This window comes from Phyllostomus hastatus, unplaced genomic scaffold (assembly GCF_019186645.2).
Source record: "Phyllostomus hastatus isolate PE091 unplaced genomic scaffold, TTU_PhHast_1.1 phas_contig_477, whole genome shotgun sequence".
In the NCBI taxonomy this organism is placed as follows: Eukaryota; Metazoa; Chordata; class Mammalia; order Chiroptera; family Phyllostomidae; genus Phyllostomus; species Phyllostomus hastatus.
Window position 1 is genome coordinate 4138631 of NW_025333889.1, and position 15102 is coordinate 4153732.

Consider the following 15102-nt stretch of genomic DNA (forward strand, 5'->3'; position numbering starts at 1 on the left):
ACCCACTTTTAACTTAAGAGAGTTCAGACTCCTTTCAGCAAAGCGCCTGTCAGGGATGCCACCCCGAGAAAGCCCACGCAGTCCTAGACGTGGAAGGTAGCGTGGAGGCCGTTGGGGCCCACGGCCTGCCCCACGCAGGGCCCCCCGCCCGCCCCCGCGGCCACGTCCCCGGCAGGGTGAGGCGCCCACACGAGAGACCCCCGTCTGAACGGTGGGCAGCCACGGCGTGCTTGGAAGGACCGCCGTGCACCTGGTGGCCAGTGCTTGTTTCTGGTGACCAGACTGAGTCACGCAGGCACCTGGACTGGCTGAGCACATGGAAATGGATGCGCTCCGGACACTGGAGCGGGGGCCGGGACAGCAGGCACAGAGAAGCCAGAAGCGGTGCTCAGCCCGACCCCGATGGGGTGGAGCGATCCCGCTGGAGCCCGCACTTGCACCTCCCGTGGGAGCCGCGCAGCACTCGGCCCCAGGCCCCAGGTGACACCTGGGTTGGCTCACGGGACCCTCCTGGACCTCCTCGCTGTCCCAAGTGGCCCACTGATCCAAGCGACCCCTCCGATCCCCAGATGTAGTCTCGCCAGAGGAATTCTATGAAACAGTTTCTCCCTCTTGATACATCTCCAGCGCCTTGGGCCCCGGGGACCCGCCCGCCGCCCTGACCTGGAGTCCGGCTCTGTCTGCACCACTGCCTCTTAGTCCTGCACAAAACGCATCACCCTCTTCACACGTAGAATCGGCGATAGTGTCCCTTCCACCCTCACTTTCTTTTCCACTAAACCCCACAGGACCCCATGGCTGCTCCTCCATGACACGGTGTCCCCACTGGTGGCTCGCCTGGCTGCTCTGGTCGCCGCATGGGTGCGCTCGGCCTGTGGGTGCCTGTCTCCACAGCCCAGAGATCTGCATGTGCCCCCTCTGCCCCCACTGACAGTGTCACCTCCACCTTCTGCCCCTCTCCCCCGCCCCGCTCTCTTAACGCAGCCTGACAAAAATAGCTCCCCTGGCCTCCACGTCACTCAGCTGTCATGTGCTGTGGTCACTCAGCCCTGGTGTTTGTCACACCAGCTGGGCGTAGGGTGGTCTTCCCCACCTGGAGTGGCGCAGGCTAGCTTTTCCCTAACGTTTAACAGGTTCCCCACAGTTGCCCTTCACACGGTGCAACAAACAGGTCTCTGCCGATGGAAAGGTCCCATCTCGTGCTCACTGGGCAACCGCCTAGCCCCCTGGAAAGTCCGGTCTATTCTCCTGCAAGTTCCCCTCCTTCTCTCCTTCCGGGTCCCCTGACCCTCGCCCCGTTCAGCCACTGAAGGAAGTGACCGACGCGCCACAGTGGCTGACTTTCCTCCGTCACCGGGTCCTTGTACCACAGCCCCCCCTGCACACCCACAAATACAAACAACGCCCCTCCTGTCTGCTCCATCAGGTCCCAGAGCAGGGGCACCTGGTGGCGCCAGCCTCCCTGCAGAGCCCTCCCCGCCCCGCCCCCCCGGAACCTCTAGGAGAGAAACAGGCTCAGCCGGGCCTTCCTGTCGGGGCTCCGTGGGGGGCCCACGCCGCTCCTCCTCTTCCCGTTGTCACCGTCTCCGCCACCACGGGCTCCCGCCAGGTGAGGTCAGGAGGCGCGCTAGAGGCTTACCTGGACAGTGAATTTGTCCTCTTCATTGGGCAGGATCCGGTAGGTATAAACGCAGTTCCGATACCTGGGAGAGAACAAAGACGTTGTTAGAACCCACACGGGAACATTCTTCAGGTAACCCAAGTGACGATCCCTGACACAGCTCGGGGATCCGGAGCATGAAGTCTCCGGACTTTGGAGCCAGCTGCGCCGAGGGGGAGCTCCGTCCTGACATCTGGGGCGGGAGGGCTCTCCCAGGCATGACCGACCTTGGTGTGAAGGCCCCGGGGTCTGAGCTAAGGCAGGCGGCCCGCAGGGAGGGCTCCCTCCACCTCTGAGCTGGCACGCGGCCAGAGGACAGAGCCAGAGCGGGTGCGTCAGATAGAAATGAGGCTCCTGGCGCGGTGCGGCTCATCAAGGCGGGGACAAGCCCAGTGGGTGTCACGCACAGCCACAGAGAGGGGCCGCCCCGGCCAAGGAGAGGCTGGCTCAGCTCCGGCTGGAGTGCCTCCCTCCGGCGGAGTCTCCCCCACGCCCGCCCAGTGACCTCCTCCCGGGCCCCAAACCCGTCAGGGGCCTGGGTTTTCCCAGCGGCTGCAGAGGGAGCCTCAGGCTGGCGTCTCCTGGGGAAGAGCCAGGCCCTGGGTTCTCTTCTCTTTCTAGAGACTCCTTAGGTGCAGGGTCTCCCACGTGTGGAGGAGGAGCCACTTTTCACTTTCCTGAAACTTCTGGGAGTCAGGGGAGAGTCCAGTGGGAGCCCCTGGGGGAGGAGCATGGTGGTGGGGGGTCGGGCTGGGCCCGGGGGCCGCTGGGGCTTCAGGGTTTGGGCTTTAGGCTCCGAGCTGAAACGGCCGGTCTGTTCTCCCTCCCCACATTCTCCCCCTCTTTTCCCCACGTGAGATTCTGGTGAACCTCGAAACTCCACCCCTGCGGAGGCCCCAGGCAGGCCCATACTCAGACTGGCAAATACTTTTATTTCTCTGATCAAGGCAGTGAATACTGCATCACAAAAATCTCACTTTCGGGGGGGAGGCTTTCTCGCATGCCCAGCCTGTCACTAAGCACGTGTCTGTGTTATTGTGGGACTAGACTTTAAAGTTATGCACTAGTTTTAAAATTTTAAGACTGTCCAGAAAGATAGACAATAAAAACAACCGTCTTCTTCCCCTTTTCCTGTGAGTCCTGCTTCTTAGGTTTACTGCTCCTTTTTGTAAATCATTCCAGGGCCTTTAAGCATGCACTCAAACTTACCCACGCACGTCTTTCTAAACGCAAATAACATCACACGGTGCCCACTGTACGCAAGTGTTCCCCAGTCACCGGCCACCTCGTGGCTGTACCACTTTCTGCTTGACTAGACCCTGGGGATGGACAGGCAGCTGTTTTTAGCTCTTTACTATTACAACGAGAGGAGCAGCGAACATCTCTTTCCTAGAACGCACGTGAGTTCCTGAGTTCAGAGTTTTAGTTTCCGTCGGTAAACCGGGGTCAACGACACCGCACTCCATCTACCCCGGTGCCGAGTAGACTGAGGTACATGAATGTATGAAAAGCCTCTGGACTAGCCCCTCCCCGCCCCTTCCTGAACACACTGAACACTCGAAAGAGAACAGCTGGGCTGAGGGACCGCCGGGTTCTGGCGCAGACCGACATTGGCCTTCCCGGGCCGGCGGGGGGGGGGCGGAGTCAGCCGACCGGATGTGAAAGTGTCTCTTTCTCCACACCCTGCCTGCAGGCTGTTATCAGACATTTCAATCGGAGAGGCAAAGGGGACAGATGATAAATGACAGCTTGCTTTATGAAAAAGGTTGTATTTCTTTTTTCTGTGAATTCCTTTTCATGTCTCGGGCACTTTAAAAAAAAACCTTTTGCTTATTTATTAGTGAGACCGATACCTCCTACAATATATTTCAGAATCACTTATTTGCAATAGTGTTTATTGACTTCATTGGGAAGTGTTGTTCGCTTTTTAAGCTGTGTAGAAGTTTTACAACTTTGTGTGGGCAATTTTACGGTCTCGAACGGGCTTTTGAATGAATGGATGTTTACAGAGAGTTTTGGAGAATGTTGTGGATGGGGTCAGGTTTCTCTTGAATTCCCGCCCCTTCAAGAGCCTGAACGGACATCACAGTTGGCTTTTCATCAGAGCTGGCAGGGGTGACTCTCTGCTGCCAACTGACCACATGGGGAGGTCCTGGGAGACAGAGAGCCACCCCAGGACCCCAGCCCAGCTCCCCCAGCCCCCCACCTCCAGCCTCCACGCGCTTTTGCAGAGCCTGCCAAACGCAAGCCAGATCCCTGGAACCCTGCTGTGCTCTTATCTGTCCCGCCTAGTCCCAGTGACACTTCCTCCTGCAGATATGCAAACGAAGGCGGGGCACAAACGGCCTCTCCTTTGGCTGAGGGCGGCTGGTCTGTGGAAGGGGGTTGAGCAGGGTGCACACGTCAGCCTGCAGACGGAGAGAGCCCCGAGTCCCAGGGAGCGGGGCAGAGATAGGCGCGCAGGACAGGAAGGCCATTTAGGACTTTCTCAAAGATGTCCCAGAAACACTGAAACTGAGAAGCAGCTCCACAAGACTCAGTGGGTCCGAATTCAAGGCGGGTACAATAATAGGAAGACAGGGCGCTTTGCCCTTGGTAACCGCATCTCAGCGTCTCCGGTGCACGGGGCAGACACGGCGTCCCTGGGGCTGAATCTGTTAGACCTTCCAGGGAAACCGCCCTCCCCTGGCCCCCTCCCCCACTCCCCTGGGGAGCAGTCATTCCAAACTGCACGCCATGGAGTGCTGGGGGGTCTGCGGGAGGTGGAGGCGGGCGCTCCCCACCTGCAGCTGCACTCCAGTCTGGTCCTAATCGCATACACATGTACACACCTGTACGCACAGGTGCATGTACACACATGTGCAGATACAGATACATCATGTGCCCATACATACACACACCCACTCCTTCATGTAAAATGTTCAGAGTGAAGCTTCCCCGACTGAGCCGTCTTCTACCACTTCTGCCCTAGAACGCAATCCAGACGACCCGCTCACGGCTGTGTGGGGCCACGGTCCCCACCGGGCCCTCGCCCAGCTCTCTGGTGTGGTCTGGTGACAGTGAAGGGCACCGACACGGCCCTCCGCTGCTACTCCTTCCAGTGGCCCAGGGGGTCACACGTCAGGGCCCCTGGGCTGGGAGTGCCCCGCTGGGCACCCAGGTTGGGACAGCGCGTCTGCTGTTGAACGAGATCGCTCCGTTCTCCAGGGGGGCGGGGCTTAGAGCAAATTCCCATGGGACATGGGACCTCCGCTGGTGGTGGTGGGGACTTCCACACTGTCAGCGACGGGGGGGGCGATGCTTCCCCAGGGGAGGGCATTTCCAGATCGACCCTGAGACGGTTCGGGGAGCTGGACTGCGAGGCGAGAGTGCAAGGGAAGAGAAGGAGGGAGCGACATGGGGGCGTTTTATTTATTCTCTCAGATAAACCCCGTGCGTCCTGGGAGGCAACGTGCAGCCTGGAGACTGTGGCGGACAGCGCGGCACTGTGTGTGTGAAAGATGCTAAGCGAGCTGATCGTCACAGTTCTCCCCATGAGAAGAAAAGCTGTGTGACCACGTGAGGTGATGGGTGTTTACTGGACTCCCGGTGGGGTCATTTCACAGCCTGGACAGGTGTGGAATCATTACGCTGGGCACCTGAAGCTGATAGAGTGATCGACATCACCTGCACCTCAATAAGCCGTTCTTCTGAAGGACTACTTCACATAACAGACACTGACGAGCATGGCCAGGAGCACCCTTCACCGTGGCCAGCGAGAGAGAGAGAGAGAGAGAGACCACATTCTAAACCTCAAGAGCATCCTGCGTGTCTCTCTCTAGCTCTGCTGATCACTGTAACGTGCCCCTTATAGACCCCTTATTTATAGACCCCTTAGTAATTCGTTATATATCATGTCTAATTTCTAATGTTGTTTTACATGTTTATAATGTTGTTTTCTCGCTCAAAGGCGGCGAACTTCTGGACAGGTGGGGTCTGGGAAGTCTGCATTCAGATGACCCCTGGCCGTGTAGAAGCGAGAGAATGAGACGGCCCCAGGCCAAGGGTGTTCGAGAGAATGAGACGGCCCCAGGCCAAGGGTGTTCGCTACTCACCGCCAGAACCCCCAAGGAATCCCAGCCGAAGAGAGTAGGAGGAGAGAGACGAATCAACAGAGAAAGCAGGAGGCAGTGGCCGGGGGAGAGGCGGAGGTGGGGCAGCCGGGGCGCTGCTGGGGGCCTGCTGAGCGCCCTGGCCCCGCAGCCCCGGGGCCAGCAGGTGGGAGGCAGCCCACCTATTAGCGCGGCACATCACCTCCTCGCCACTCACCCCATCAGCTGTGGCCTGGATTGGGACAGCACACCCCCATCCCCGACGGTACTTCTTCTCTTTGGGCAGAGACTCACTCTGATCTCTAAAGGAATGTGATCTGGTCTTCCCTGACAGTTCTTTGCCAGAAAAGCAAAATCACCTGAACTTTGGAAACATATGGCCGCCCAAAAGAAGGGGCACCATGTTCTAAGGACTCGAAGGTGTTACCTCTGTGTTACACAGAATCACAGCAAAAAGGAAACAAGACATTCCGTGTGTGTGTTGGGGTGGGGGTGGGGGGCAGGTCTGATCCGTGCACTCGGGAAGACTCACCGCTGCTTCTCCGGGACTGGAGGAAACCTGTGTGAAAACTGAGCAGCGCGAGGGAGGACCTCTGATCAGAAGGGTCACGCCCGGCGGCCCAGAGTCCGCACTCAACACCGCAAGACAGTCCGTAGACAACGGGACGTTCTGGAGAAAGGTCACGAGGAAGAAGACAAACTCGAGAAAGTCAGTGCAGAAGGAAAGGATGGATATCAAATGAAAGGGGAGAAGAGAAATACAGGATGATGGAAGACTGTCCTCAAACTGATGTATGACAGAGAGAGAGGTTCCTGAAAGCACAAACATTTTTAACTATAAAAATAAAAAGGAGCATATTGCTTGAAACACGGGAAATTAGATGGACAACCCTCTGACAAGTAGAGTGGAGGAGACAAAAAAACACAAGTGGACAGGACATTCTCCTTTCGCCCCCTCCCGCCCCCCTGCCAGACCCACTCTCTAGCCCCCTCCACCTGTCCTGGGCCCAGAAGGCTGCTCTGGGCTGTGTCAGCCAGGTGTGGCCCAGGGGAGGCATGGGCAGTGTGAGAGGAAGAAGGGACAGAGGTGTTTGTCCCCCTGACCCCGCCCTGCCTGCTGCAGGTCCACAGTGACGGGGTTCCCTCCTGAGAGACCACGGCTTAAGGCAGATGGCCCTGTGACATAGGCCTCTGCGGGCCCAGGCTTGGGAGTGGCCTCTCGTGGTTGCTGGCCCCAGGCTGCCCCGCCATCCCCACGCCTACCTCCCTTGCATCCTCCCCAGGAGGAGTCCTGTTTGATTCTCGCACGCCTTCTCCCGGAGGGAGCTACTTCCTCTTCCCCAAATCCTCCACTGTAACATCTTAGAAATACTGGCCAGCATAATAAGTTATGACATCTGAATAAGAGTTATAAGCATTGGGAAAGTAGAAATGTCAATCAAACTGAATAGAACGTGATCACCCTTCACCTGGCAACCTAATAATGTTTTTCTAAATGAAAATATTCAAACTAGAGAGGCTGGAATGAAGTCTCCCTCTTTGTACTGCTTACCGAAACATACAGATTGGAGCAAAGTTTCTGGAGAACAAGTCTGTCATCCTGTATCAAGAGCCTTGAAAAGGTTCCTATCCTTTCATCTAATAACCCCGCCCCTGGGAATCTCTACCAGAAATGTCACGTTTCCACACAAAGGCCTTCCTGCCGTCATATTTATGACAACAGAACACTGCTGGTGACTTACGTGCCTGAAAGTAATCTATGACACGGCCCATCGTGTCCCAGAACCTTGTGCATCCATTGAATGTGATATTCAGGAAGAAAGTTTCATGGAATGGGAACATGTTAATGCAGTTAAATTATAGAAAGTGCAGGCTAAAATTATATGGTTTCCGATATTTATGAAGATTATATACGTGTGCACATATATATGTATATGGTGGGGGAGAGAATGAGAAGCTACACCAACCAGCCCACAGTGTTTACGTCAGTCTCTCCGTGAGGGGGTGACTGCTCTCCTTCTCTACACCGTGCTGTGCACTTTGCATGTTGTACTTAATACTGTATAAATTTGCATTTCTGGAACGAACGCTGCACTGTGTGTCTCAGGAGATCCGTCTCTACATGGCGCCGGCGCCGCCGTGGCTGCAGCCAGCTTCTCCTCCCCAGAGGGCGCAAGCCTGGTCGGCAAGGGAAGGGGCTGGACCAGCGGATCTTTGGGGTCAGCCCTGTCTGGCTTTATTTGTAATTAGTAATTGGACCCAAACCGTCTGAGTCCTGGCATTTGGGAATACAATATTTTTCTAATTAACGGATAAGGGGGTGTGGAGTGAGCAGTCAGGAAGGAAGGACCCTGCCCCCCACCCCGAGGCTCCCGCTCCCCACGGGCGGGGGCACTGACCCCGCTCCTGCAGGGGCTGCTCGCCCTTCCCGCCCCCTCAGAGCCCAGGGCCTCGGTGCTCCCGGCGTCTCCCTCCACACTGGAATGGGTTACTCCCCAGACGGCCTCCCTTTCCTCTCGCCTTTACCTTCACTCCGTCTGGCTTCCTTTGGTGGCTCTCCCAGCCACCCGGGCCCCAGGTCCCCTTCTGCCTCAGGCTTCCAGGCACTCAGCCCCGGCCCCAGCAGCAGCCACTGGCCACTCGTGTGTCACCCCAGTGCCTCTGAGCACGTCCTCTGAGGAGGCCCCACAGACAGCTCAGTGTCTCCCGGAGGCCCCCGCGGGCCTCCAGGACCTTCCAGAAGGGACCCTGCCTCCGCTCCCCTCTTCCCTTCAGCAGTCTTTCTTCCCGGGCGGGCCCTGGGCTGTTGAGACATCATGGCTCGCTCCCTGCATAGCTAATGAACAGTGATGGCCAGCGCTCAGCAGGTGCCCACTGCGTACTGGCCTTGGGGGGTGCACGTCGCCCGAGTTCCTCTATGTTGTCCTCTCAGTGATCCAGTGACGACGACAGAAGGAGAACTAGCCCAACTGTTTCAAGGGGCAAAGAATGTGAACATGTCTTCAAAGAAGATACACAGATAACCGAGAAGCCCATGAGAAGTCGCTCAGCATCACTAATCATGAGGGAAATGCCCCCTGACGGGTGTGGCTCAGCGGGTTGGGAGCCGTCCCGCAAACGGCAAGGCGGCCAGTTCGATTCCCAGTCAGGGCACGTGTCTGGGTTGTGGGTTCGGTCCCTGACTGGGGGCGCTCAAGAGGCAACAGATCGACATTTCTCTCCTGCATCAATGTTTCTCTCCCTCTCTTTCTCCCTCCCTGTCCTCCTTGCTAAAATAAATGAAATCTTAAAAAACGCCACTAGGGAAATGCACGTCGAAGTCACAGTAAGATGCCACTTCACACCCGCAGGACGGTCACTCTCAAAGAGACCATGACAGCGCCGGCGAGGCTGTGCAGACGTTAGAACCTTCCTATCCTGCGCTGGGGAAGCAAAACGGGGCAGCTGCCGCGGGAACGGCGCGCCGGCTCCGCAGACACTCAAACGGAGGGCTGCCGCTCGCCCCCGCACGCCCCCGCAGTTGGACCACAGACAGCAGGAACCATCCGCCCCCACGGAGACTTGTGCACGGTGCTCCCCGCCGCAGCGTTATTCACAGCAGCCACAGCGTAGAAACCACCCGAAGTCCACCAGCGGGTGCGCAGATCGATGAAATGGGGTCTATGCGCACAATGGGGGACGGCTTAGCCATAAAGGGGAAGGATTCGTGCCGCGCCAGGGGCGAACCGCGGGGGAGCGCACGCTAAGTGAAAACGCCAGGCCCGGAGGCCGCACATTGTACGATTGCGTCTCTGTGCACCACCCAGAAGAGGCAGACGGTTACAGGCAGAGAGCGGACTAGCGGGGCCGGGGCTGGGAGGAGGGGAGCCATGAGCGACCGCGCGTGGGTACAGGTTTCTTTGGGGGACGGTAACGTGAAAATGTCCCGGAAGTAGATCGTGGTGACGGCTCCCAGCGTTATGGATGGGACTAAACAGCTCGGAACTATACATCGTACAACGAAAGGGTGACGTTATGGGATGAGAATTCTACCCCAGTAAAAAAGAAATGACCCAGTGAGCGCGCATCCCCACCCCTGGGGATGCTGGGAGGGGCCGGAGGTGGGGTGAGCGACCAGCTAAAACTCAGGTCAGATCAATGCAGCCACAGGGGTTTCCACCTGAGGGCTGGGCCGCAGGGCCTGCGGTAGGGGGAGCCGGCCACCGCCACTGCAGCAGGGCGGGGGCCGGGCGGGGTGGGGGGCGCATCTCGTCACCCCGCTCAGGTTCTCGCCCCAGGAGATGGGCTGCTCAGTGGAGAATCGCTGATGTCTGCGCACAGGTGAGTTTAACCTGTCAGGTAGGCAAGCTTGCCGCCGGCCCCGCAGCCAGAGCTCACTCGGGATGGACAGAAGGCTGGCTCTGGGCTGCTGCGCATGGGCGCAGAAAACCTGGGGACACTTGGCTCTCCCACGGTTGTTCTGAGTCACTTGGCAGCGAAGATACCAGCCAACCCGGGCCTCCGCTCTCTGCTGGACTTGCTCATGGAGAGGAAACCCGGGAGAGTTGCCCTTGGGCAGACTCTGGTGCACACTTCAGAGCCTGTGGCCCCCCGGCTCAGCCCTGTGCCAGCGTCTCCACCCTTTCTGTCCCCAACGGCTACGAAAAACAGCATCTTCCTCTGCATTTGCACCAAAGTCATTAAGGGGTGGTGTCGACGGGACTGAAACTTGGAAAGGGAACCGAGGAACGAGGATTCCATCACACCAATCCACTCCTCCCTGGGTCTAAAGAACAGCGTGAGTTCAAGTCCCGATCCTGCAGCTTATTAGTGCTGTAAACATGGCCCATCCCCTAGCCTCCCTGGGCCTCAGTTTCCTTATCTGTATAATGGGCATGATAATAGCACTTTGTCCAAAAGCCACTGTGAGGTGACACACGGAAAGAGCTTAGAACAGAGCCTGGCACACAGCACACCCTTTATAAGTCCTTTGCTGTTATTTTTAGGCAGGACAGGTTAGCAACCACGTTTTGTTAGCGGAGCAAGGGTGGGGCTCCGCTGCCCTCGAGGGGACCGTCACACTCCTTCTAGCCAGGACAAGTAGAACGCCTTCTCTGCAGAGACTTGGGGGACTAAATGTCCTTCTTGGGACTCTTCATCTTTTTGGCTCCACCAATAAAGCCACTAAGTCCAGGTGGCCTGGCAGACTGTCCCCGGGAAGGAGACCCTGTGTCCCTGGGCAGGCTGTGTGCTGAGGGGAAGCGAGGCTGGGTCCCTGTCACAACTGCTGGCCCATGGTGGCTTCCGAGCCAAAGGCAGCCCATGCATGCCCCTTCCCCCGCAGGGGAGCCAGCTCTCTCTAGTGTGGTTTGTGGGAACACCACCCAGCCGGTTGGAGGGTGGCTGGCGAACCCCATCCCAGCTGGCTCTCCTGGGGCCCAGGACGCTGTCACCAAGGGGGCAGGCTGCAACCCCAGCAGGGCCGGGCCACTGTTCTGATTCTGCCCGTGCGGCCCTGGCAGCGGAGGAGGGTGCCACCTTGCTGAGCAGCCCCTGAGTGCCCTGCAGACTCCCTAAGCAGGGCCAGCTCCGCCGGTGGCGTTGAGGGGGACCCAGCGCGGAAGACATAGACCTCACCTGGGAGAGCCCGCCATCCCCTGTTTCCTTGACTCCTCTGCTGCGGACGCAGAGCTGGACCCAAACCAGGCGGCCAGCTTCCTGGGGCCTTCCCCCTCCAGCTCTCTGTACCCTGAGGCAGGCTTCCAGATGCCCCCCCCCTCCAAAAGCAGGGCTTTCTGAGTTGCTAAGGAGAGAGCTGGGCTTTCCTGCCCCGTGGCGGGGAGGGGGGGCGGGTGGCAGGCTAGCCTCTCCAGAGGCGGGGCACCTTGGGCAGGCCGGGGTCACTATGACTCTCCAGCTGAGCAGGCGGCACTGAGTCGCAGCCTTGTCCTTTGGTGTGCCCCTCCCCTGCCCCGCCTGCCCAGTCCATTTCAATAGTCAAATCCTGTCCTCTTCTCTGAGCACGAAGGTCGCTGAGGAGGAAGCTACGTTCAGTTCCTGGAGCTCCCCACACACTGCCTAAACCAGTGTGTGGGCCCCGGCTGTCCCCTCACCGGAGGGGGCCGGGCAGAAGCTCTGGCCCTGGGGCCCAGGCGGGATGTGGCGTGGGCGCCCCGGGCTGTCAGGCCTCCTCCATGTGGATGCTTCTAGAACGGCAGGGAGGCTGAGGCCTGGCGGCTTCTCCCAGCAGTCCTGGCTCCCTTCAGAGCTGGGCGACTTGGAGGCCCTGACCTCACGCCTGCCCCACGGCGGGCCCCTGCACCCTCGTGACTCCCAGGGGGACAGCAGAGGGGCGAAGCTGAGAAAAGCCCAGCTGCTTCCTCCCCTCCGCTCCCCCGGGGTCCCCAGCACCAGGTGGGTGTGGGGCCAGGTCTGCGCTAGTCTGCAGGGAACAGAGAGACCCGGGGATGGTGTCTGGTTAAATCAATTTGAATTAAAGGATTGGCTTTTTTCTTTTTAAGGGTATTTTTTTTTTGTCTCTTCGGTGTTAAAAGATGCTTTGTTTCATGATATGAGCTGTTGGGAGGTGGCAATTAATTGTCATTCATTTGGTTAGTTTTTAAATCTCTTTAATGGGCAGAACGAGGGGTAGCAGCAAAGTGAGGTCTCCCAGGTTTGGGGTAGGTTTGGTGGTCCGGGGTATCCCCCAGCCTCGGGTGGCTCCTGACCCCACAGGAAGGGTGGCGTCCCCCACAGACGGAGGCGAAAGGGGAGCCCTGGGGTGAGGGCTTCAGCCCTGGCATTTGGGGCCTTGGGGATGGGAGGCTGATGAGAAGTCCAGGCCTGGGCTGAGGGGTGGTGGACATCTGGGGGCATGAGTACCATGGACCCCCCTCCCTAAGGTGCAGACCCTAAACATCTGCCACGGGTCTGAGTAACTCAGTGCAGGAGGGGGAGGCGAGGGGGGCGAGGAGGAGGAAGAGTGAAGGCGGGACACCAGGCCTGGATCCCCGTTTGCCGCCAGCCGGCCGGGCAGGGCAGACAGAGGCCTCGAGCTCCGCGGCCCCCACCGGCTCCCTGCACAGGCAGGGCCGCCAGACTAGAGGCTCCCGGGGCCTGTGGCCCCAGCCCTGGCCAGCCATGACACCACACTGGGCGTCAGAGGAAACCCGTTCCCCACCTGCAGCCTGAGCACCAACCAGCCTGGCACCTGGGCAAAGGGCCACCGTGCAGACAGGGGGCCGGGGCCCTTTTCCTGCAGGACGCCCTCATCCACCAGCACCCAAGGAATCAGCCCCGGGCTGGGTCCTGCCAGGGCAGGGGGAATCCACGTGGGCCCTGGGGAGCCTCCTTGCGGGTTCCAAGGCCCCGTTAGAGGGTCCCCATGGGGTCAGTGTCCACGGGGAAGTCCGGGCCCGTGTCCCCTCCCCGAGGTGTGCGAGTAGAGGGGCAGAAACCCTGCCTCGGGAGGTGCAGCTGCTGCCAGTCAGAGCGCAGGCGTGGGGCCAGCGTGGGCCTGGCTGGTTTTCTAAATGCTCCCAGCCGGCCCTGCAAGCTCTCTGGCCTCTCTCGCCGTCGCCTGGAGCCTGTCCTCACTCCCACTTCACAGGGGCAGGAGTCTAACCGTCTGGGGCAACCTCTGGGCGCAGACGACCTCGGCTGTGACTGTGGTCACCCGTTTAAGCTGCCTGAGCCTCAGTTTCCCCATCTGCAAAATGGGGTGAGAGCAGGACCCGCACTCCAGACTGCTGCGGGGCTGCGAGAGGATGACGCACCAGGGCTTAGACTTGGTGCTCAATACGGGCCCGTGCTCATCGACCCGCTGTGGCTCCCGGCGGCTCAGAAGGACCTTTCCGCAAGCTCAAGGCCACTACTGGGAGACGCATGTGGGGGACACACCCTTCACCCTCCGAGCCCCGGAGCTCCCCGAGGCCCCAGCTAGAGGGCTGGACCGCGGGGCTGCGGGGCGAGGGCCCCCGTGAGACACGGGTCTGGAAGGGGGTTTTAAAGAGGAACCTTCAGCAGCAAGAGGCTGGTCCCTCGGCTGTGAGGGCAGCTAGCACATTCAGCAATGTCCAGAGCCAGGGAGCGGGACGGGGGGGCAGCTCGCCGTGGCTGAGGGGACCAAATGGGTGGGGACGCAGCGGAGTGTGGGGACAAGGAGAAAAGAGGCTGTTGCTGCCCCGGATGGGGACTTCCTCTGTGCTCAGGGCCCTGAACGCCACTTCTGGGTGAACTGAAAGTCCGTTCTTGAGTGCACCCAGCCCGCATTCATGGCTCCCCCAGTAACGGCTTCCTCCGGGGCCTGGCGCCTGGGCACGGGAGGGTCCCCTGTGCCATGTCTGTTCTCCGTGGGGGCTTCCACCCCGGGCACCCCTGACTAACAGCAGGGCCGACGGGGCTGTTCTCTGACACACCCACCATCGCGGGGCCCCGAGCTTCCGCCTACCCCAAAGAGCCTGTACCCCTTCTCCCGGCCTCTGGGACCCCGAGAACTCCCTGCACCACAGCTCATGGGCAGCTGCAGTGTGTGACCAGGCCTCAGGGTGGCTCTGGGGGTCTCAGCGCTGCTGAACCTGAAGTCCCAGGCCAGCCAGTCCACCACGGACCACCGATGGGCCCCCGCCACACCTGGACAGTGTGCAAGTCCGGTCACTCCGTGCCAGGACATAAAGACCCCCCACACCCCCCATCTCAGTGCCGGGCCCCTGACTCAGCCCCGAGCTGGCGTCCCCTCTCTGAGCAGCACCCCTGCACCTCTGGGCCCGGGCAGCGGAGGCCAGGCCGGGACGGAGGGCGCTGGCCGGGCAAGCACGGTACTCACAGCACGCAGAGCGCGTAGGCCCGGGAGATGGACTCGCTGGCACGCACGAGGAAGCTCCCGTCCTTGCCAGTCCTGGAGAGCAGCTCCTCGGCTTTGGAGCGGGTGATGTTGCCGTGGTTCCAGCAGGGGACCATGGCGGGCGTGGGCCTCCGAGGGCCGGGCCGGCGGCCACCCCCAGGATCGACAGGCCACCGAGGGGGAGCTGAGGCCCCTGAGACACTGCCACCCGCCGCCTGTCCCCTCTCTGCTGCCCGGGCTGCTGCCACCAGCTCACTGACCGACGACTTCCTGTTTCAGGCGCTTTGCGAGGGAAAGGAAACGAGAGCTGCAGAGAACTTCCTCCTTGCAGAGCCCAAGCAGGAGCTCCGGTCCTCCGCCGTCCCACCCCACCCGCCGAGGCCCGCGGCCCCCGCCTCCCACTTGCCCGCCCTTTCTCTGTCTTCTGATGGGCCCCGGGCCCCAGAGGGTCAAGTGCCAGCTCACGTCCTGGGGGGATTGGCAGCTCCTTTGGGGTCAGGAGGTTCGTAGCGGGCTTCTGACAGGCGTGT

General features: G+C 59.9%; 1 protein-coding gene across 1 annotated transcript in view; it reads right to left on the minus strand.

Moving 5' to 3' along the window:
• The window catches only part of INPP5D (inositol polyphosphate-5-phosphatase D), a 108329-nt gene extending 93507 nt beyond the window's left edge, over nucleotides 1-14822 (minus strand). Inside the window, exons 1-2 of the mRNA XM_045845719.1 lie at nucleotides 14555-14822; nucleotides 1640-1703 (exon numbers count right to left, since the gene is read on the minus strand). Of these exons, the coding sequence (XP_045701675.1) occupies nucleotides 1640-1703; nucleotides 14555-14688 (198 nt within the window). The 5' untranslated portion in view covers nucleotides 14689-14822. The remainder of the gene's footprint in view (nucleotides 1-1639; nucleotides 1704-14554) is intronic.
• Between the last annotated feature and the right edge of the window lie 280 nt (nucleotides 14823-15102).